This window comes from Entelurus aequoreus, linkage group LG06, assembly GCF_033978785.1.
Source record: "Entelurus aequoreus isolate RoL-2023_Sb linkage group LG06, RoL_Eaeq_v1.1, whole genome shotgun sequence".
NCBI lineage: Eukaryota > Metazoa > Chordata > Actinopteri > Syngnathiformes > Syngnathidae > Entelurus > Entelurus aequoreus.
The window spans coordinates 65,564,117-65,586,619 of NC_084736.1; the positions used below are offsets into that span (position 1 = coordinate 65,564,117).

Here is a 22,503-nt window from a genome sequence, read left to right on the forward strand (position 1 = left end):
ATTGGAGAGCTAGCTTACGCATTTAGTGGGTTTATGACGATGACGATTTTTTGTTTTATCCGCCGTTTTCTAAAATTTAGTGGGTACAGCTTATATACTAGTGCGCTGTATAGTCCGGAAAAAACTGTATGTTACCGGTATGATATGTATACTTTGTCATATTTCCTGGTTGAGCCTGTTGATTAATTGAAGCAGTGCTGCCACCAAGCTGGAGGCTTGTGTATCGTTCAAAAATGTTTAAAAGACGCTAATACTCGGTGGGCCACCACACTATTTGACAAGCACTGCCTTAAACGATTAATCGAAGCAACAGAATATAAATAGAAGATCTAGATTCTAGATCTTCTATTTATATATTCATGCATATATTTTGTGCAAAAATATATGTTTTTGTTAACAAGTTAAAGGTGTTTAATGATAATGCAAGCATGTTTAACACATATAGTTAATATTGTTAATAAATTAAAGGTGTTTAATGATAATACAAGAATGTTTAATACATATAGTTAATATTGTTAACAAGTTAAAGGTGTTTAAAGATAATGCAAGCATGTTTAACACATATAGTTAATATTGTTAATAAATTAAAGATGTTTAATGATAATACAAGAATGTTTAATACATATAGTTAATATTGTTAACAAGTTAAAGGTGTTTAAAGATAATGCAAGCATGTTTAACACATATAGTTAATATTGTTAACAAGTTAAAGGTGTTTAAAGATAATGCAAGCATGTTTAACACATATAGTTAATATTGTTAACAAGTTAAAGGTGTTTAAAGATAATACAAGCATGTTTAACACAAATAGTTAATATTGTTATCAAGTTAAAGATGTTTAAAGATAATACAAGCATGTTTAACACATATAGTTAACATTGTTAACAAGTTAAAGGTGTTTAAAGATAATGCAAGCATGTTTAACACATATAGATTCCTTTCTTTCATGAAGACAAGAATATAAGTTGGTGTATTACCTGATTCTGATGACTTGCATTGATAGGAATCAGACAATGGTGCTCATAACGTCCGCATTTTCAAATGGAGGAGAAAAAAAGTCCTCCTTTCTGTCCAATACCACAGGAAAGTGGTTGGTTTTTGGCATCTTATTTGTCCAGCTTCCGTACTCCTATGTATACACTTTACCAGAAATACATTGGCGGCAAACTCCGTAGCTTGTTAGCTTGTGCACGCCAGCTTTCTGAGACTCTAATTTTGTTAGCGCAGGCAGGATGAAGCAGAGCTTTTATTGTGCAACTGTGCAGTCGGTCTTTGGAGTTTTGACGACAGGTTCGGTGCCAGAGTCTGTTGAAATAAAAAGTGTTTCTCGCCTTCCTGTCGGTTTTTCTTAATAATGAGCTGGTAGCAGCCAGCGTCATCTCAGAAGACCCTCGGGTACCGTGAATGTCAATCAAGTGACGAAAGTGACGTTATTGTGAAGATTTATGATCGGTCATTTTTAGGACTATTTTTTTAATGCCTGGCTGGCGATCGACTGACACACCCTCCGTGATCGACCGGTAGCTCGCGATCGACGTAATGAGCACCCCTGATCTAGAATATAGAATTTAAGTGAATTATATTTATATAGCGCTTTTCTCTAGTGACTCAAAGCGCTTTACATAGTGAAAACCCAATATCTAAGTTACATTTAAACCAGTGTGGGTGGCACTGAGAGCAGGTGGGTAAAGTGTCTTGCCCAAGGACACAACGGCAGTGACTAGGATGGCGGAAGCGGGGATCGAACCTGCAACCCTCAGGTTGATGGCACGGCCACTCTACCAACCGAGCTATACCGCTATATATATATAAAAATATAATGAATTTATTTATTCTACTCACATAGTTATCTCTTGCTGACCATCCTGGGTAAAGCTGGGAATGTAGTTGCCTTTCTTTTCTAGCCAACTCATAGTATTTGGCTTGTTCCTCTCTCGATAGGGAATGCCACTGCGGACAAAAAAGCAGCATATATCAAAGGTTTAGCCAAAATCCCACTGGACAAAAGATAAAAACACATTCATGTCTGTCAGTGCCACTCACCCGTCTTCCAAGGATCTGGTTGATGGCAGCACTCTCCTTCAGAGTGCACTCTGCCACTACTTTGGCTCTCATCTCCTTCATATACAGCATGAAAGCATTCAGAGGCTTTTTGATATGAGGCTTCTTGTCCTCCTCTTTTTTGGGAGGCATGGGAGATTTCCTGCTGATGCAAAACATTGAAGAGATGATATTAACAATGTGGTCGGTGAAGGAAAGGAAGAAAGATAGTGAAATTCATCTTACGCATGCATTGAGTGGACGGTGTGGTCGCAATTGGGCTCCTGCTTGATGGCTGGTGACACAATGGCAGGATGGGGAATGCCAGTCTGGTGGAGGCTGTGCGGTGGTGGAGTCACCATGTGAGGGGAGAAACGACTGGACACCAAGCTGAGGGGCGAAGAGGGAAACAATTATGTTGACATGCCAAATATCTGCCCTCTATCCCCTTTGACAGTAGCTCAGTGTATATGTCTAGACTAAATTTATACGTACAATGAGTTAAATGCTTGCTTTTTTGTTTAAATAAAGCCCCTTTATTCAGCAGTGGTTAGAGAACGCAAAGTGTGTTGTTACCATGGCGACAGCATGGCCATGACACCTGAAACCACTTTCCTTACCATGTTCCAGACCAGCCAGAAAGAGCGTTCTTACAGCTTTCCACAAAGGACACCTTTTTTAAAGTATCTCTCAATTTTTTCCAATTCTTTATACAAAAGAGCACTGTGAGAGAAATCATGCACCACGACATAACTATCATGAGGTTCGGTTCTATGGGACAATAATTCAATGTTAAGTCTTTAACGATGTTGCATTTATCATTGCAGACAATACACACAGCAGCATTGTTACTCACATGAGTTAAAGCCAGAGTCAGCAGCTTTATCTTAAAATGCACGCAACACTGACTCAGCATTAGCCTAAATATGGAGGTTGTTTCGGCAGTTCGGGAAATATTTGGTGACTTGACGGTTTAAATAAATGCAGTCTATATTAAAGTGTGTCAAGTGATATGCTACTGTAAATATTATTGCAATATTATACCAAGCTATTTTCTGTAGTCAAGTTTCTAAATAAAGATTGTAAGTACATCCTAAAGTCAGATATCCCACCATTTAAAATTACAATTATTTCAAATGTACATTTAGCAGTGGTTAAAATACATGTAAACTGAGAAGTCAGGATGACAGTGTGTTGTTAAATATCTATACACTACATTCCCCAGATGGCTAAGCGCCTTAGACAGAAACAAGAAGTAGGTTTGAGCTATGTGAGAGGATGACAATTGTGCCGTTTAAGCAGTAAAGAGTTGATGTATTGTTACACATAACTGTTCCTGCTTCATCTACACAAGAAACAATTATATGTGTTGTTTAGACAACTGATATGTGCGTATGAGCACTCCTCAGAGACAAATTCAATGGGCGAAAATGACACTGACTGGTCAAAATGTGCAGTGAGGTTGCGGACATTGGACAAAGTTTTGGACGCCATTATTTGCGAGGATTAGTTTAATTTGCATGAATTGGCACTATCGCGACATCGTAAAAACTTAAATGGACAGTACATTACATTTTCATCGATTTGGATTAGTAAACAATTTGGCAGACATTAAAATATTTTCTTTGTATTTTCAAAATACTTGGCATAGGTTTCAGCGGGAACCCTTTGTTTACTTTTTAAATATCACCTCAAAGCTACATTTACATCCATTTTGAGGGATGGTCAGAGTTTACTCGGATGTTATGTTGGTTCAGATGAGCTGATTCATTGTCAGCCCTTTTATCTCCCCAATATGTGTGCATGTTGTTAAGAGCGTAAGAAAATTGGCATAACCACACACTTTTAGCGTCAGAAAAAAGAGAAAAACTGTTGAATGTCAATAATCTCTTCAATCTTTTTAGGAGAACGTATTTTTGATAGCCTTAAGGCTGGAATATACTCTCAGGTCGTGTAGCTTGCGTACCCCCGACCGACTGCGTCTTGTTTGATTTATAGTTCTTTCGTGGGGGGTGGTGCCAAACTTGTAATTCTCTTCCAAAACACTAAGGGGCAGTCTGTCCAGAAGGAGCAACTTCTTGTGAAGAGTATTCACTGAACCACAACATCAACATTGTTGTCTACACTGGAACTAATCACTCACAACCATCAGTTTACTTTTTTAATGGACGTTTTACTTATAAACCAGAGGAAAATACTTTTGTGAAGATGGACTGTGCCACTTCTGAACGACTCGTGGCAGAGGACGCTATTATTATCTGCAATGCTATTCGGGACATAGGACAACAGAGAGCTAACATGTAATTGTAAATTTAAAAAAACTTGTTAATTAACTATTGTAAATTATCGACATGCTGGTGTTAATCTGTATGGTCATGTTCAGAGTTCACAAATGTTACCGTACCTGAAAGATTATTGACGCATAATGAGAAGTGTTGTGTGTGAGAGAAAAAGACGTGTGCGCACGAGAAAGAATATGTGTCGGAATTGAACATGTTGTTAGCACAAGATTGACAATAAAAGTTGAAAAGAGTGTCGTACTTTGTGACTTGTTCTGGGCGGAACAACACAATACGCTGAAAAACGACATATACAGTAATTATTTTAAGGGCACATCGATATATTAAGTACACAATATCAGTTGTCATGCAATTGTTTAATCACTGTTGTTTCATTTCATACAATAATTTGTGCATTTCAAGCACAAAGTCTGCTCGCCTGTGTTCAGGGACCTTCCTCGGCAAAAACTGACCAATCACAGCTTTGCGTTGTGCGTCGCCGGCGATGCGAACCTAGGATTTTTGGGAGGTGCACGTAGGTTACGCGTGAGGCTAAGCAGGGGGAGGGGAGGGGTGACGACCGCGTCGCCTAAGCAAGCTACGCGATGCGAGAGTATACACCAGGCTTTACTTGTCTTCGTCGTCAGTGGCAATACAGAATCTGACATTACAGTCCCTGCTAAAAGTCACATAAGGACGTAGTAACTTAAAATGGCATATCACTGTATTTCTAATCGTTTTAAAAAAATGTTTCATAATAATGTCAAGGCCTTCACATTATCAACGGGCTGCAAAATGAAGCGCCAAAACGTGAATGTTCACAGCTTATTAACTCATAACATCTGTTTTTGCAAGGACAAAAGTCTTGTCATGTCCTGAAATGATACAACCTATCACAGATTAGAGCTTCACCTGTTGCAAATCCAGCAATGAACACATTCCAAGTTGTGTATAACAGGAACCTGAGCATACAAGACCATAATGCGAAATACAAACTGACTTCTAACAACATGCACAAGATTCAACCTCGGACCAAAGTGCTGATCGTCAAGAGCCCGAAGACTAAGTCTGCTGCTGAGTTGGCAGACATCTTCAACGTATCAAAACGTCAAGTTGAGAGGATAAGAAAAATATTTGAAGAAACCGGTGTGATTCATGACAAGCCAAGAGGAAGCAGACCCCATAAGACAACTGTTCGAGAGGACCATTTGTTACTTTGATGAGCCAGAGTCAGCCCTTTCCTTGTATCTACAAGAACAGTTTTATCAAATGTTCTTGTGCACTGGTCTCCATGGCATAATTAGTGCTGACAAATCAACATTAAAAAAGACCAACAAAAATGTGTTGCATTTGTCAAAGCTTACAGAAAGTGTACACAGTGAAAAAGTGGCAAAAGATTGATTTTTATGATGAAAAATCTATTGCACTACATCCTTATCACCACAAATGAATCCGTATGGACTGAGATTTACCCAGAAAGCAGTCAAGTGTGTGGTGGAAAAATTATGGTTTTGGTTTATATCCAGTATTGGTGTGTAAGAAACCTGCAGCGTGGATAGCAACATCAACAACTTGGAGTATCAAGACATTCTTGTTGCCAATGACATTCCAAATCACCTGAAAGAGCAATTTCTTAAGCAAAATAGCGCTCCTTCAAATACTTCAGCCTCCGCATCAAACTTAAAACGGAGATGGTCAAAGTGCATCAAGATTGTCCAGTTTGGTTACCAGACATTAAGTTAAGTTAAAGTACCAATGATTTGACCCATCCCCTTGATCACCCCCTGGGAGGTGAGGGGAGCAGTGGGCAGCAGCGGTGCCGCGCCCGGGAATCATTTTTGGTGATTTAACCCCCAATCCCAACCATTGATGCTAAGTGCCAAGCAGGGAGGTAATGGGCCCCATTTTTATAGTCTTTGGTATGACTCGGCCGGGATTTGAACTCACAACCTACCGATCTCAGGGCGGACAATCACTAGGCCACTGAGTAGGTGTTAACAATGTTGAGCATGTCTGGTGTAAGATGGATGAAGAGACTTGAAAGATGAAACCAAATAATTTTAGTGAACTTCAATAAACTTTCTATGCCATTCCAGATGATTTTAGCAATAAATCATTAGAGTGACTGCCGAGACATTTGAATACAGGCCTCCAAGTTTATAAGAGTCATCAACAGTATTTATTGTTTTTACCTAAGCACCGGGACTTAATGATCTGTTAACTAAAAAAGCCTTTTTTTTTAGATATGTGTGCTAGTTCTAGCTATTAGGCTGTTCGTGTTTTTATTTTTACTTTTTTAATGCACTGTAGCACTTTGAGGTTGTTTGCTCAATGTAAAGTGCTTTTACAAATAAAATATATTATTATTATTATTGTTATCTCTTATTGTAGCATGTTTAGTTTTTCAAAGTAAATTATCATTCTACATAACATTATTTTTGTGTACGACAATACTTTTGTCCAAGTACAATCTTAAAACTCAATGAAGGATACAAAACTAATGTTTTGTATGTTGAGCATTCTCTAGATGTGTTTACCTCTTATACAAGCCATTTCTGAGTTCAAATGATCAACTAAAAGCCAAGTTATTATTTGTTGTTTCTACAACTTGGATAAGCAACAAGACTTTTGTCAGTGACTGTTTATAATTTGCTGCCTTCTTAGTTTAACCACATCAGTACTTGAATATTCAAATAGCACACCTGCCAATTATAAGCAGATATAAGATTTCTCCCTTTTGGAAGTTATTGGTGGTGTTAAAATCTATCTACTCACCTGGACATGGATGCATTCATTGCTAGTGCTGGATAGGGGTGACGGAATCCCCCTGGAGGAATGGAGTACATGTGCTGGCCCTGCCTGGAAGATAGTGAGAGGGAGAGAGAGTGAGGGAAATGTGAGGTGGATCACACACAGCTCACAGCAAACCCAGCAGAACTAATCCCCTACTCATCAACTCAAATCCCCTGCTTGTGGAAAAGCACCGTGGCAATTGATTCCATGAGTACTGGAATAATTCATAAATGTTCATTGTTTACTGTGGGTAACTTTGAAATTACCATTATTATTATTTGGTCATGGATAACTTTACTCAGAGTCCAAAGCATTGTTGATTAAGCTTAGTGATCCAAAAATGAGCACTTCTCAAAAAATGTTCAGCTTTTTGACATGAGGAGACACTTACTGCGGCATCAGCCAGCCGAGGGGGTGGGCAATGGAACCAACAGCACTTGGGGACAAGGGGTAGTACGGAGAGAGTTCTGATGGGTGTGGTGTCCGAGGTATACCTACAGATGCCACGGACACAAGAAAAAAAACAGCGTTAAAAATGCAGTACATGTACATACTGTTTACTCGTAAAGAGAGCTAATTAATGCTAAATGTGTAAACTAACTTAACAGAGCCCAATATATGGACACATTTTATTGCCAGAATGTCATACATTAACTTTTGAGAATGTTTTAATTGACTGCACGTCATTTATTCGCTTTAAACTTGGTATCAATTGTATCTAAAGTATCATCTGGGTTTTGAAGCCCACCAGTCGGCGTCTCCTCACTCAGTTTTGCACTGGCGTATGCATTAACCTGGGGCCTCACGTATTAGGCGTGCTCACACAAAAAAAACCTGGCATACTGTACGCCTTTTTTCACGGCAAGGTGGAGGTTTATCAAGATTGAACTAAACGTGGGAATGTGCGGCGCATCACACCAACTTCATGCTTCGCGTATACACATTTGTACATGACTTTGGCGACACACAGGTGGTCGTTCGGGCTTTGCGAACATTTTAATGTAAAACATCGAGACATGGAAACAAAATGTGCTTTTTCGCCAATGCATTTAATTTTATATATTCATATTTGTGAGGACGTCTATTAATTTATGAAGGCAATCATTTCGCCACTAATTGCTGTCACGATGTGTTCCTTTGACTCGAGCACAGCTTGGCTTGTCGGGCTGACAGTTGCAGCCGCCGAGGGTTGCGGCACATTAATGGCACTAGAGACGGTGGAAGAATGGCCCGACTTTGTGTCACGTTGCTGCTACCGCAAGTAGGTGTCCTGTGTCCTAATAATTAAATTGCGTAATCAAACAAGAGTCAAAGTCTTTTGTATCATTTTTGATATGCTGGCATCTTAAATGTAAAATATTTCAAAACAAATATTACATCATTTAGCGGACATTAAGTTACACAAATCATATTTGTAGTGTGGGTAATCAGAGGCACCAACATGTTCCCCCACCTCTTCTAATGTTTTGTGTATCACTGCCACGATTCTCTTTTGAAACAGGGTGAGCACTATTTTATCCCTGGTCCCCTCGCCTGTTTTGGCCATGCACATCATCTTCTTCACCTTCTTCCTGATGTAGTGCCATTTACAGTATTTCTTATTTGCTCCTGTGTGCGGTTCTCTGACTCCACAGCATTGGCAGCCTCACACATTTTATCCCACTCAACCCTCTTTTGTTCGCTGGAAATGCCAGAAAGAATCACCTCCTACTCCTTGGCAGTGAATTCTGATTGGGCAGAGTGTCGCATCCCAGGCACGTGGCTAATTTAAATAGGATTTGTGTATGTAAATGGGGGTGTGGCCAGTCACTCAAACATGTGCACTCAATTCCACATTGATCGGGATGTAAAAAGGAAATGTGCTTGGATTAATGCATGCGTGCACTTTAATACATCTGAAACTGTTTGTACATACACCGTTTTCTGCATTACACATACACCATTTTACAGTATGAAATCGATGCAACTCTTAATACATCACTGACCATGATGAGGGGCCTCGGGTAACCATTCAAGATTAAGGTAAAGGAGCATTTACAGTCAAAATAAATTACGTGATTTAATCTGCGCATACAAATGATTAATGCAATATTTTTTTTGTAATTAATCACATGAGGTAACTCGTTATTTTTAAAAGACGAAGACGTGTGAATAAACACAGTACACACCTGTTACCTGCAATAAGAAAATATGTTTTTTAACTAATGACCTGACATAAATATGTTTTATTTTAGTTTTAATTCAACCGCTTTATTAAATTAAATGCATTAATTTAATTTTGAGTGACATTACCTGTCTTTGGGTCGAGTATTTCTGGAGAGAGGTGTGATGGTGGCGTGCCAGGAGAAAAGTGTTCATTGCTGTAGGTGATGAGGGGCGTCAGCGGGTGGACATGGTGGGCATGCTGCACTACAGGAACTTTATTGGACTGTTGATACAAGAAAAAAAATATTTAGGAGATGATTTCTGACAATCATTATTACTTCAAAAACAGACATGATATGCTTGTAGCTACTCAATATTGTGCACAAAACATTGCATATGTTGGGTGTTGTTTGATAAACATCAAAAGAAGAGTTCATTTGTGAAAGGCATGTGTTCGACTGCTTCTCTCATGCAATCTGGATCAAAACCAAGGAACACTTAAAAAGTTTTTCAGACACATGCCAAGACCATTACATTCATTTAGCTGAGGAAAGAACTGTTTGTGCAGTCCAACTAGGAAAACAACAGCACCACTAAGTCCAAACGTCACACCAGTAACCCACAAACACAATTGCGCAAAGGTAAACTTCATGCCGGTAAACAACTGGAGACATCCTCTCCCACTCAGTCTGACAGCAGTCAGTTGACATATATGTGGGAAATTGACCCGAATGGATGGATTATACTGACACATTCTACTACGAACCATATCTCACAAAAACACTCCAAGTTTAGACAAACGCAACACTTATGGAGAACACTTAGTCCTGAGAAAAAACCTGCTTTTGCTTGCAGCACTTGCATTGTCCTTTTTTTCCCCACACAAATATTGCTTCATAATGACGAAAGGAGATATTTTTGACAAGATCTGACTAGCGTTACCACTCCGATGAGGATGAAGCAAATAACAACAACCAGCGTCTCTATTTTCATTAGGCAGCGCTCAGCCTAGCAGTCATTTCCCCTTGCTGCCTGCTGAATAGAGCACTTGTTGGCTCAACTTGTCACATGGGAGGGTCAAGGGGAGTGGGGGGGGGGGGAGAAAAGAGTCTTGTTCCTCCAGACTAACCTTTCTTCAACATCCCTCCCCACCCCCTTCCCAACCTCTCGTTTCTCCAGCGTGGTCTGCAGTGAAACAAGGTTTGCATTGAGCCATTTGTACACTCTCTTGCTTCACTCTGCTTAGAATTGTTCCAAATGTTGGCCATGCTACTTTTTTCTGCTGTTTTTATGGACGGGTCAGCCTTTTCCTCCTTTTAAATCATAAGCAAAGTGGTTTCTGCGATGTCAAAAGCACACTTTGATTCTGCTGATGCCAGACGGAGAAGAAAATATTTACGGGTGTTGAACATTGGTATATTAAGATCACTTTGCTCATGGATTTGTGTATTTCCAGAGACATTTAAGGTCAATGTACACGCACTAAAAACACAATGAAACAGAAGCACTGATGAAGATTCAAGCCTAAGCCAATTATTTGTAGAACTGCTCTGTTGGAATCCCTGGTTCCACATGTCATGTAGATTTGAGTTGTGCTTTGTTGTTTGGTGTAGGATATGTTAGAAATTTCCCTATATCGTGATGACTGTTTGAGACCCCCAGACCTGGGTGCCAACACATTTTGGAAAGCAATTCAGTGAGAATTTGAAATGATGTCTATTAATAATTAATAGCCTGGAATACGCCAATCGTTAGCTCTAAACATAACAAAGTTTGAAGGCACTAATTTCAACTCCAAGCTGTTTTTGAGTTCAGCAGCTTGACAAAATGATAAAACTATTCTGACCTGATTTACAGGGTAAGGACAGCAATCCGCCAATTCATTTATTTCATTCTGTATCTAAGGGCGATTCTTTTTTTTTCACAATTCAACAGAATTGGTAAAGAATAAAGAAATGTTCAATCTAAAAGTCCAATGGCCTGACCATGGCTCTAGACTAAAGCGGTCAAAGATAAGTTCCCTGTTATGGCACAATTTTATTTACACATGATTATTGTGTCTCCTGAATGATAATCAAAGATAATTTTAGCTTGGAAACCCTGGCGGATCGTTTTTTCATTTCCATCTAAGTTGCTGTGAGTGATCACCTACCAGAGTTCCGAGCTGCTAGCAACTATGGCGAGCAGCAACAAGCGACTTATTTTCTATAGTTGCTTGGAAAGTTTGTGAATCGAGGGTTGCATTTTTGGGGCTTTTTTTTAACGTGTGGCTGCCTATTTGGGCTTGCTTTTCTGTCCCCACAATGAAGTAAAACACATTTGCAACGGTATATATTTTGTCGTTTTCTACACATTTCCTGGTTATCCCGCTCACAGTCGACTTGGCACGCCTCCAAGCACACTCACACATGTATATATATTAGGGCTGCAACAACTAATCGATTAAATTCGATTATAAAAATAGTTGGCGATTAATTTAGTCATCGATTCGTTGGGTCTGTGCTATGCTCATGCGCAGAGGCAATTTTATTTATTTTATTTTTTTATTTTTTTTATTTTTATAAACCTTTATTTATAAACTGCAACATGTACAAACAGCTGAGAAACAATAATCAAAATAAGTATGGTGCCAGTATGCTGGCTTTTTTCAATAAAATACCGAAAAGGATAGAAATGTAGTTTGTCTCTTTTTATCCGATTATTAATCGATTAATCGAAGTAATAATCGACAGATTGGTCGATTATCAAATTAATCGTTAGTTGCAGCCCTAATATACATATATATGTATATATATATATACACTTATTATTGTATTTATATATATTATATATATATGCAGTGTGTGTATACAGTATTAGTATATATACTATATACACACAGTATATGTGTGTGTGTGTGTGTGTATATATATATATATATATATATATATATATATATATATATATATATATATATATATATATATATATATATATATATATATACATACACACACAGTGTGTATATGTATATAAATATTTAAGTATAGTATATATACATTCAAAAGTGGGATTAATTTGATTTTATAAACTAGTCATAATAAAAAATGAATACATTTAAAAATATATATATATAATTACTGGATTTGTCCCCAGGTGGGAAATGCTTTGTCTCTCTGTGTATCTATGTGTGTCTGTTTGTGTCCATTTTGTGTTGAGCATAATGTTTATTCAAATAAAAATGTTCATAAATTAAACTAATTGCCAGTTCCATGATAGGTGTGCCACACATTTTAATAGGGTACACGAATCAAAGATAAAATAACTATTTGCAATTTATCGTGGTTAATTAAGAGGTAACTATGGGCAAAATGTGATTAATCGCGATGAAATATTGTAATCGTTTGACAGCCTACTCAAACGAATCATGTATAAGTGGCTCCGCGGACTTGCTTTATTTGTGGACATGTTACTACAGCCTGTTACAACTACACATACTCATACTCATGACCCATAAGCAAAGTGCACTAAAGGAAACCACAGGTAATGTGAGCCATGTTTTAAATATAAACTTCTACGTGATAGGACAGATAACAAGCAACCTGGAACCAGATGGTATCTATACTAACAGGGGGAAAAGCATTCTCTTTTGCCTTACATAGAAGTGCTTGTTGCAAACAAGTCTGGAATGGTGCATATCTCTTAAGTCAGTAAGTAAAACCAGCCAGTACAGGTCAGTAACAGTACTGTACTTTTTAAAAGAAAAAGGGAAAATACAGTATATCTGTCTCAACCTTAGAGGTTCTGAACTAGGGGCGAGGTGGCAGTACCTAGGTTGGCTGTCCAACTTGGAACTGCGCTAAGAAAAGCACAGTCCTTAGTCAATGTGGGTGGAGGGGTGGATTTCATTCAAGCAAACATGTTTTTGGATCCTGCACATCTGAATTGAATTACTAGGCAAACAGCCGATGGGGAAGAGAGCTTAGAACAAACTGAATAACCCCACAGCTTTGTGTGTCTTTATGCTTGGCGATTCTGGGTGGGAGGCTCAGAGGCCTTTCAAAACTCCAGGAAAGACAGGGTGAAAAGAATGCCTGGCATGCTGAGAAATCCAAGCCTTGTTTGTCAACGGCAACAGGAAGCGGACGTGAGAGGGAGACTGAACGTGTCGTATATCTCTAAAACCAACCACTCCAAAAGACAACGTGTGCTTTACGCCTGCTTTACGTCTGGCCATTCCCCAAAAAAAGGTCAATGGCAGCAATATTCTAGGGTTAGAATAATAAAATGTAGAGTGGCCTCATATTACTGCAGTCGCCAACCCGTGGTGTGAAAATTCCCATTGGTCATTAAATTAATTAATAGGGCATGCAAAATCAGCAGAGCATTTATGTGATGGACTTAAAATTATCATAATTTGACTGGATAATAAACACAGTAACAGACGCACCAAATATTTAGCCAATATTGAAAATAATCCCGGTTGTTTCTCTGCTCAATACAAAACAATAAATTATCCATAGGCTCAAAGAGCTGTTAAAATAGTATTGGTCAAAAGCAAGGAAACATATCACTTGACTTTTAATCAGGCTGAATCGTTAACAACTAATTTAACTTCTTAAGTCACTGTCAAGCCTAGAGAACTGACACATGAGAGGAAGAAAAAAAGATATTACAGCAAAACTTTTTTCAACTAAACAACTTTAAATACTACAATACTAATAATTTGGTACTTCAGGGGGACCCATGATGAGCTCCTTCTTTTGGGACAGTGAGTTTGTTTCCATGCACTAAAATGGTCTATTCTCCTAAATAGTTCCTTTTAATTTTTCAATTTTCACACCTACATGTGGCGTCCCAATGCACACTCTCTAATGCGGCTATTGGTCATATGACTTGTGCCCCCGTACGGTGGGGGGTGGGGGGGGGGGTAATATGGCATGTAATATGTACCTGTAACTTTGGCACATTTTACAAATACGTTGGTTTCCAATCACATAATCTACATGTGTTAGTCCGGTTTCTCAAAACCAAACATGATAAGATTAAGGTGTTTCCATGGGTTGTTGGATGCTTCTTTTGTTGGAGACAAACTATTTGAGGAATCAGACTAATTTAGTGCATGAAAACATAGTGAGTTGTGCACAGGCAAGGATGGTTTCAGTCTGTTGTGATGAAACTGATGATTATGATTAAAATCGGAATTGACCTGCAGAGTGAACAAGGTCTTAGACTACTTTCCTTAATATGATCTAAGACTAACTCAATTTCAGCATGAACTGATGAAAACTGATGCGATGAGAGGCAAAACGTCTTCTAAGACAAACTGAACAGTGCAGTTGAATGCCTGAGAACAGAGCGAAGTGTGTTTAATGTAGATTAGAATCATCATAGGTCCCTATGCTGACAGGTCCAGGTATCGTATTGTTTTTATTCTGATTAGCACTTAAAGAAGAAAATTGCATTAATAGTCAGTTATACCTCATTAAGGAGTCACAAATGTCACTAACCCAATATGACAGCCGAGGCTATTGACAAAGAGAGGAGTTGTTATGGACAAATTACTGCAAGTGGCAGAATGACCTCAGTGAGCTCCAAAATCAGCCTTGACATTATTATCAAATCCATGCAAATGACTATGAATCGATGTGTTTTAGAAAACGATGAGCTCGTAATTCATACAGCAACACCAAGGCTCACAGGTCCAACTTATCCTGACTGATGGGATAACAAGTACCCCCTTACTGGATCACCTGGCCCTGCAGCGCATTTGATGGATTATTCATTAAGAGGCAGCACAACCTGATATGTGCAGCTTTTGGTGAGTGTGTGTGTGTTGTTTGCCTGGTAGTGTCCGCTATGCTCATAGAAACACTTATTCCCTCCATCCCAGTCCCCCCAACACCGTTGTTACTACCAAATGCAATACCAACTGAATACTAAACAAACCTGTCTGTTGAATAATTGAGAATCTCGGGCGGTAGGAGGCTTTGATTAACATACAGGCCCTATGGAGCCAATCTGCACAGTGACAGTGACAGGGATGGTTCCCCTTACATTCCTAGTCATCAAATTGTTATGATTTAGAGTTTGCAACCCCCTTATTGCACTTATCTAGGTTAGGAGCAAATAATTCTGATGGGGTCGCACAGTGGCACAAATGATAATAAGCATGTTTGCCTCACAGCTAATTTCAGTTTACATGTTTTTATCCATGTGGGTTTTCTGCAAGTATTCACGTTTCCTCCCAAAGTCCAAAAACATGCATGTTGGGTTAATTGGTGACTCTAAATTTCCTTTTGGTATGAACAAGTGTGACTGGTTGTTTGTTTATATGCGCCCTGTGATTGACTGGCAACCAGTTCATGGTGTACCCTGCCTCTTGTGCAAATCCTGTATGGAAAAATTGACGATAAACAATCTTTGAAGAATTCAAAGTCAACTGAGATTGGCTCACCCATAATCCTAACTGGATAAGCGTCAGAAAATGAATAAAAATGTGGTAATCCTTATAGCATGTAAAACCTTGAGAGAGCTCAGTGATTTTCCACAGGACTGCAATCTATCTGTGGTGTTGGGTTGCGTAATGGCACAGCAGCACCTGCTGCTCGTTAAGAAGAGCGATTTTTAAAAATGTTGCTATCTTTTTTTAAAAAGACAATCTAGAGCACATTTATTAAACTCAAGACCCGCCACGTCATTTTATGTGGTCTGCCACATTATTTAATGTGGTTCGCCACATCGTTCAATGTGGCCCGTTACATCATTCAATGTGGTCTTCCAAGTCCTTCATTGTGACCCGCCCCATCATTCAATGCGGTCGTCCTCCATGTCATTCAACGTGGTTTGCCACATCATTCAATGTGGTCTTTCACGTCATTTAATTAAAGATTAAAGATTAAAGTACCAATGATTGTCACACACACACTAGATGTGGCGAAATTTGTCCTCTGCATTTGTCCCATCCCCTTGGGGAGCAGTGGGCAGCAGCGGCGCCGCGCCCGGGAATCATTTTGGTGATTTAACCCCCAACTCCAACCCTTTGTTGCTGAGTGCCAAGCAGGGAGGTTATGTGTCCCATTTTTATAGTCTTTGGTATGACTCGGCTGGGATTTGAACTCCAACCTACCGATCTTAGGGCGGACACTCTTTTAATGTGGTTAGCCACGTCATCATTCAATGTGTCCCTCTAGTCTCAGCCATAATTGCGATGTGGACCCGCAATAAAAACGATTTTGACACCACTGATCTAGAGCTTCCTGATTACTTGCTAAATATAGCAACAGTCGTAAGATGACAACACTGATTCTCTGGCAGGCTGTGTGCTGACGTGGGCTAGGAAGCAGAGTTATGCTGCCATCTACTGTACATCGTTGTAATGATAAGCTGCATTAAACAGTCCCAATGTAATGTGTTTCATGAGCGAGGGCGTAACAAGTAGTGCCAAATCTAACCGTGGCAGTCCAAATGCCTTGGTGGCGGGCTTCCACACAAATAGTCCAATCCAGATTTTTTTTGTCAAATCCAATCTTTTATATAGTGGTTCACATTACAAAAAAAATGTGTTGTCTCATTGTGACCGCAAACTGACCTGCGCGCCAATATGACATCATGATGGTACATGTGCTGCATGCAGTTACAGAAGTAAACATGGCTCCAATTGTAGTTGGTCTCCAGTACAGACTCAGGATTTGGTGCAATCAAAGACTGTTTACACTGCAAGCCAAAGTGACCCCAATCAGATTTTTTAAAATCAGATTTTCTCCAGCTGACTGTTTACCAGAGGTGTGGACTCGAGTCATATGACTTGGACTCGAGTCAGACTCGAGTCATGAATTTGATGACTTTAGACTCGACTTGACAAAATGTAAAGAGACTTGCAACAGGACTTAGACTTTAACATCAATGATTTGTGACTTCACTTGGACTTGAGCCTTTTGACTTGACAAGACTTGCTACTTTCCCCAAAACCCAAAGATTAAAAAGTTATTCAGGAGCGCTCCGTATATTTCATTGTGTACAAGTGTGTGTCTGTCAGCGTGTGTGCTGTCGGTACAACATCCAATCAAATTAAATTAATAAATAAATAATAATAATAATAATTTATAAATTAGATTCACGTTCTTTTCATCCGACAGCATTCATCCAATCAAGGTGCAGGACAACCAACGAAGAAGAGTTGTCAAACAACGCGCCAGTGAGGAAAAAAATGATACCAAAGATAGTTTCGTTCGGGTATAAAAACTACGAGGTGGTCAACAAAAAACGAATTGCAGTATGCAAAACATGCGGTTCGAAGATTACAGACGGAGACGCAACAACTTCCAACTTTGTTCCACATTTGAAGTTGCACAAAGAACGGTAAGTTTTGAATGTAAGCTAACATTTATTGGCTAAGTAACGTAACTTTTATTAGCTGTGTAGTTAAATCAATGAGGCTGTAAACTCACTGCTAACGTTATTGCAAACACGGCAATCTGTTGCATCCACTGCAGTTCATATGTGTACCGTTTCAGCTAGCTTTCCGACATACTGCTGGTTGTTTACCTCATAGACATCTTATAAGTAGACGCAGCATTGGCTGCTGTGACGCGAGAAATTGGGCCGCCATCTTGAAGTGGTGATGAGGAGCCGGCGAGCAGCCTAAACTGACAGTTGACAGGTAGAAAACAAAGATGCTAAACTGACAGTTTAGCATCTTTGTTTTAGCATCTTTGTTTTTTTTAGAAAACAAAGATGCTAAACTGACAGTTGACAGGTAGAAAACAAAGATGCTAAACTGACAGTTTAGCATCTTTGTTTCAGCATCTTTGTATTTTTTAGAAAACAAAGATGCTAAACTGACAGTTGACAGGTAGAAAACAAAGATGCTAAACTGACAGTTGACAGGTAGAAAACAAAGATGCCGGGCTGGTGTTCAGCGTTTTCCTTCTCAAATGAGCGGACTGTTGAAAATAGGAATCGGGGGATTACTTTTCACAAGTAGGATTTAACATTAACGTACTATTGGTTGTATTTTGTGAAAAGAATATTACCACAGAGTTGAGAAGGAGCAAAGATCTTCAATAGTACTGAAATCTTAGCCGCTAGCAAACAAGAGTATGACCATAATAGAATTGCTTGTCAATGAAATTAATTACATTTAAAAAAGTCATACTTGAATAACATATAGTTCTCTGCAAACCTATGGTGGCATCATGCCTTCAGTGTGCATATTGTATATAGTTCTCTGCAAACCTATGAAATGTTCTATTTTGTCTTCATTATTTTGTCAGAATACACCAGAATGCTTCATTTGTATGTGAAAATCACAAACAAATCTTCTGGGGGAGGATGACCCCCCTACAGGGGTTTGGTTTACAAACTTTCAGCCCCACCTAAAACAAAATTCACCGGCTGCCACTGATTATGATGCATTCTCATTTTAGGCAAAGTATAAGACAATACTTTCTTAACAGTATAATTGTAACCAGGAATAAGTCTTCAAGTAACAATATTCAAATAGTAACATGGTTGGGTAAAACAGAATTTGGTTTTATTCTGAATCCAGTGAAACAGATTGGTGGTTTTAGCTGATATAAATACTTTCAGGTGTTTGTATATGTTTATGTTTAAGTATTTGGCAGACGCTTTTATCCAAAGCGACATACATAAAAAAATACATATAAAACAACCACTGTAAACATTATCATTTAAGGGAAGAATGTAATACAAAATATCAACACAAAGTGTCAAGACAGAATAAACTCTCTGCTGCTGCAGTAACAGAGATACAGTCTATAGGTCCCTAAGATACTGTATATTGATATATAATGTATTCATACATTGTTTATGTAGGATATACGCATGTATATATAACCTAACCATATTGTTTCTTGAACTTAAAAATAGCTGACCGTTTTTTCCCCCTTCTCTGGGAGGATGGGACAAATGCAGAGGACAAATTTCACCACATCTGGTGTGTGTGTGACAATCATTGGTACTTTAATCTTAATTATATTCCCAGTTTTGATCTCGGACATCTGGTCACTTATAGCATATAAGAATATTCTATTACTGTTAAGCAAACTATGAATAATAAAACATGCCAAAACATGTGTCCTTTATCATAGCTACACGTATGACAAAAAAACGCATGAAAATCAGTGGTATTCAGTGAGGTAAGATGAATTAAATGCGCTGACAGTTCATTGCTCCTGCCAAATGAATTGCACTGAGAGGAGCGGATCACCACTCCAAGATGGCGGACCCGTGTCTCGTCAGTGCCAGTAGGCAGTACTGCTCGATGCTGTGTCTACTTATAAGATGTCTATGGTTTACCTCACAACAGCCATGGTGGCATCATACTACGCCCCCATCGTGCACAAATGACTGACAGGCTCTTGGCCAATTTGGTCTTTTGCAAATACAATGCAGCATAGGGCCCTGACATGTAAAAAGTACAACTCTGTTCATTGTTATGTTCACGTATTTGTTATGTTTTTCAAGCGTACGCACACATAAACACACATACAGTATGGGATGAGATCAATGAGATAAGGTAAGAACAGGATAGAAACTGCTGTGGAACTAGTTAAAATGCAATATGCCATGGAAATACAATGTTAACACTTTTGGACAAATAAGTACAGTTGCACTTGTTTTTTCAAATGTGTTTATTCTGTAAAGGAATTAGTTAAATGTTTAAAATGACTGGTAAATACTGCTATTATGAAGTGCAATGTCAGCACTATTTTTTTCCCTGCAATTTCAAATGACCTTGTTTTAATAAATAAATACAGCGTTTTAAAAGCATACACAATCTGTGTAAAAATATTAGTCCCCGGTTAAAAGGACTTGAAAGGACTCGAAACTCAAAATGCAGGACTTGGGACTTGACTTGAGATTTTCCAGTCTTGACTTTGGACTTGACCCGAGACTTGCCTGTCTTGACTCGTGACTTGACTCGATACTTGAGGGCAAAGATTTGAGACTTATGACTTGCAAAACAATGACTTGGTCCCACCACTGCTGTTTACACTGCAAGTAAAATGTGATTTTTATCAGACTCCAGTGTAAACGCGCCCAGGCCCCAATGTGGCCCCAATGTGGCCCCAATGTGGCCTCGACATCACTTGCATGCGCACTTCAACAAAGGAAGTTGACCGGGACAGAGTCGCTACTACTACAAAATAAAATAAAAGTCACAACACCTAAAAAATTTGTTATTTTACATAAAAGTAATTTAAAGTAATATAATGTATGATTGGATGTATAAAGTGTGATATATTTGGGAGGGTTCTAATCTTTTAATTGCTGTTAGAGGAGACACGGACGTCAGCGTTATTTTTCAACTCACATGTAAGCAAATGCGCCACATTGTCAATTCCGGTCCTTGAGCATTCGCAATTAAAGTATAGAAAAAAAAAAATATATATATATATATATATATATATATATATATATATATATATATATATATATATATATATATATATATATATATATATATATATATATATATATATATATATATATATATATATATATATATATATATATATATATATATGTGTATATATATATTCATATTTTACATATAGCCTATTATTTGCGCACTTTTGACAAATAATGCACCGAAAATCCGGTCGTCTTAAATTGACATTGCTCACTGAAACTAGATGTTGTGATGAAATATCCACTTCCACTGGCTACTGCGTCTTTCCCCACGCACAAGAATGACGTAGCTCGCCCAAAGCTGATGAAAAACTCAAATACGGGTCGCATTCATGTCGCGCTGCGTTTAAACTGAAGTCACATTTGAAAATATTAGATTCCAATCGGATTCAGGACTACCTCCAGATGTGACCTGAATCTGATGTAAAAAGATCAGAATGGAAGCACTTTGGAGCGTTTAGACTGCAAAAAAAACAAATCTGTGACACGTGAGGGCAAAAAAAAAATCATATTTAGTGTTCAGTGTAAACGGGGCCAAAGTCCACATTTTCTGAACGAAAGTATTGCGCGTACAAGATTAGGAAGGAAGAGGTCAAGCATTTTGACTTTCGCAGTTTGCGAGACATTTGCTTCTACATATGTCTGCTACAAAGAGCGTGTTGGCAAGTAGTCTGAGACAGAGACGGGAGTGGTAGGACATTGGCGTGAGTTCCTAAAATACAATTTTCGCCTGTTTTCTGCTCAATTGTCAACCATTAATTATGCAACCTTCTATTTTGCCGAACAATTATGACTTATCGCTTTTTGATGACGTTCTGGTCGGATGAATGCGACCCGAGCGTTCACTCTGCAGTCGCAGCACATACATATTCGATTTAATCCACATACGAAAGCGGGTTGGGTTGGATTTTGAAAAAATCGGAATTGTACTGTTTACATTGACCTTAAAAAATCTGATACAGGCCACCCCCACCAAGGACTGTTTTCACTGCTGGACTCTAGAAAAAGGTTCCGCAGCTTCTGTAGCAGAACCTCCAGGTTCTGTAACAGCTTCTTCCCTCAGGCCGTAAAACTCTTGAACGCATCAAAATAATCCCCTCAATTCCCCCCCAAAATGGATTAACTCGCTGGAATATAAAGACAATATAACATACATCCATAAACGTGGATGCATATGCAAAAGTGCAATATATTTATCTGTACAGTAATCTATTTATTTATATCTGCACCTTATTGCTATTTTATCCTGCATTACCATGAGCTAATGCAACGGAATTTCGTTCTTATCTGTACTGTAAAGTTCAAATTTGAATGACAATAAAAGGAAGTCTAAGTCTAAGTCTATATGAGCAAAAAAATCGGTATTGACTTGCAGAGTGAACAAAGCCTTAGACTACTTTCCTTATTATGATATAAGACTAAAACAATCTCAGATTCAACACATGCCAAGTATTCAAATAAGTTTGACTGATGTATCCTCACCCTTTCTCAGGTCTCTCGGTCTCCCTTTTCGCTCTGGCAAGTAATCCTTAGACCCCCATTGGTGCCCACCCGTTCCCCTTGCGCTCATTAGCGTGGTCTTTGGGGCCTGGGGAGCCTGCATGCCTGGGGAGACAACCTGCCGCTCCTCGCCCACACCCACTCTCCTCAGCTGGAGTAATGAGCACATAATCACCCTGTCTGCCTGTCAGGAGGTAGACACATATGAGGGCTCTGGATAGTATAAGGACACTTTCTATCCATTGTTTCTGGTCAAAAGGTCACCAGATCAAGCATAGTGACCCACTCTTTTAATGCTGATACTCACTGCATTTAAATGTTAAAAAAAATA

At 38.7% G+C, this 22,503-nt stretch overlaps 1 protein-coding gene and 1 long non-coding RNA gene across 4 annotated transcripts in view; one reads left to right on the forward strand and one right to left on the reverse strand.

Moving 5' to 3' along the window:
* The window catches only part of LOC133652456 (uncharacterized), a 162,927-nt gene that overhangs the window by 16,750 nt on the left and 123,674 nt on the right, over window positions 1–22,503 (forward strand). The window lies entirely within an intron of this gene.
* Window positions 1–22,503, reverse strand: part of LOC133652454 (transcription factor 7-like 1-A) — a 73,452-nt gene that overhangs the window by 2,907 nt on the left and 48,042 nt on the right. The window contains exons 5-10 of one of the 2 annotated variants that reach the window (XM_062051221.1): window positions 9,405–9,540; window positions 7,504–7,606; window positions 7,095–7,178; window positions 2,287–2,430; window positions 2,044–2,206; window positions 1,843–1,950 (exon numbers count right to left, since the gene is read on the reverse strand). In XM_062051221.1, coding sequence (XP_061907205.1) covers window positions 1,843–1,950; window positions 2,044–2,206; window positions 2,287–2,430; window positions 7,095–7,178; window positions 7,504–7,606; window positions 9,405–9,540 — 738 coding nt within the window. The remainder of the gene's footprint in view (window positions 1–1,842; window positions 1,951–2,043; window positions 2,207–2,286; window positions 2,431–7,094; window positions 7,179–7,503; window positions 7,607–9,404; window positions 9,541–22,503) is intronic. The other variant, XM_062051222.1, reaches the window with a different exon arrangement.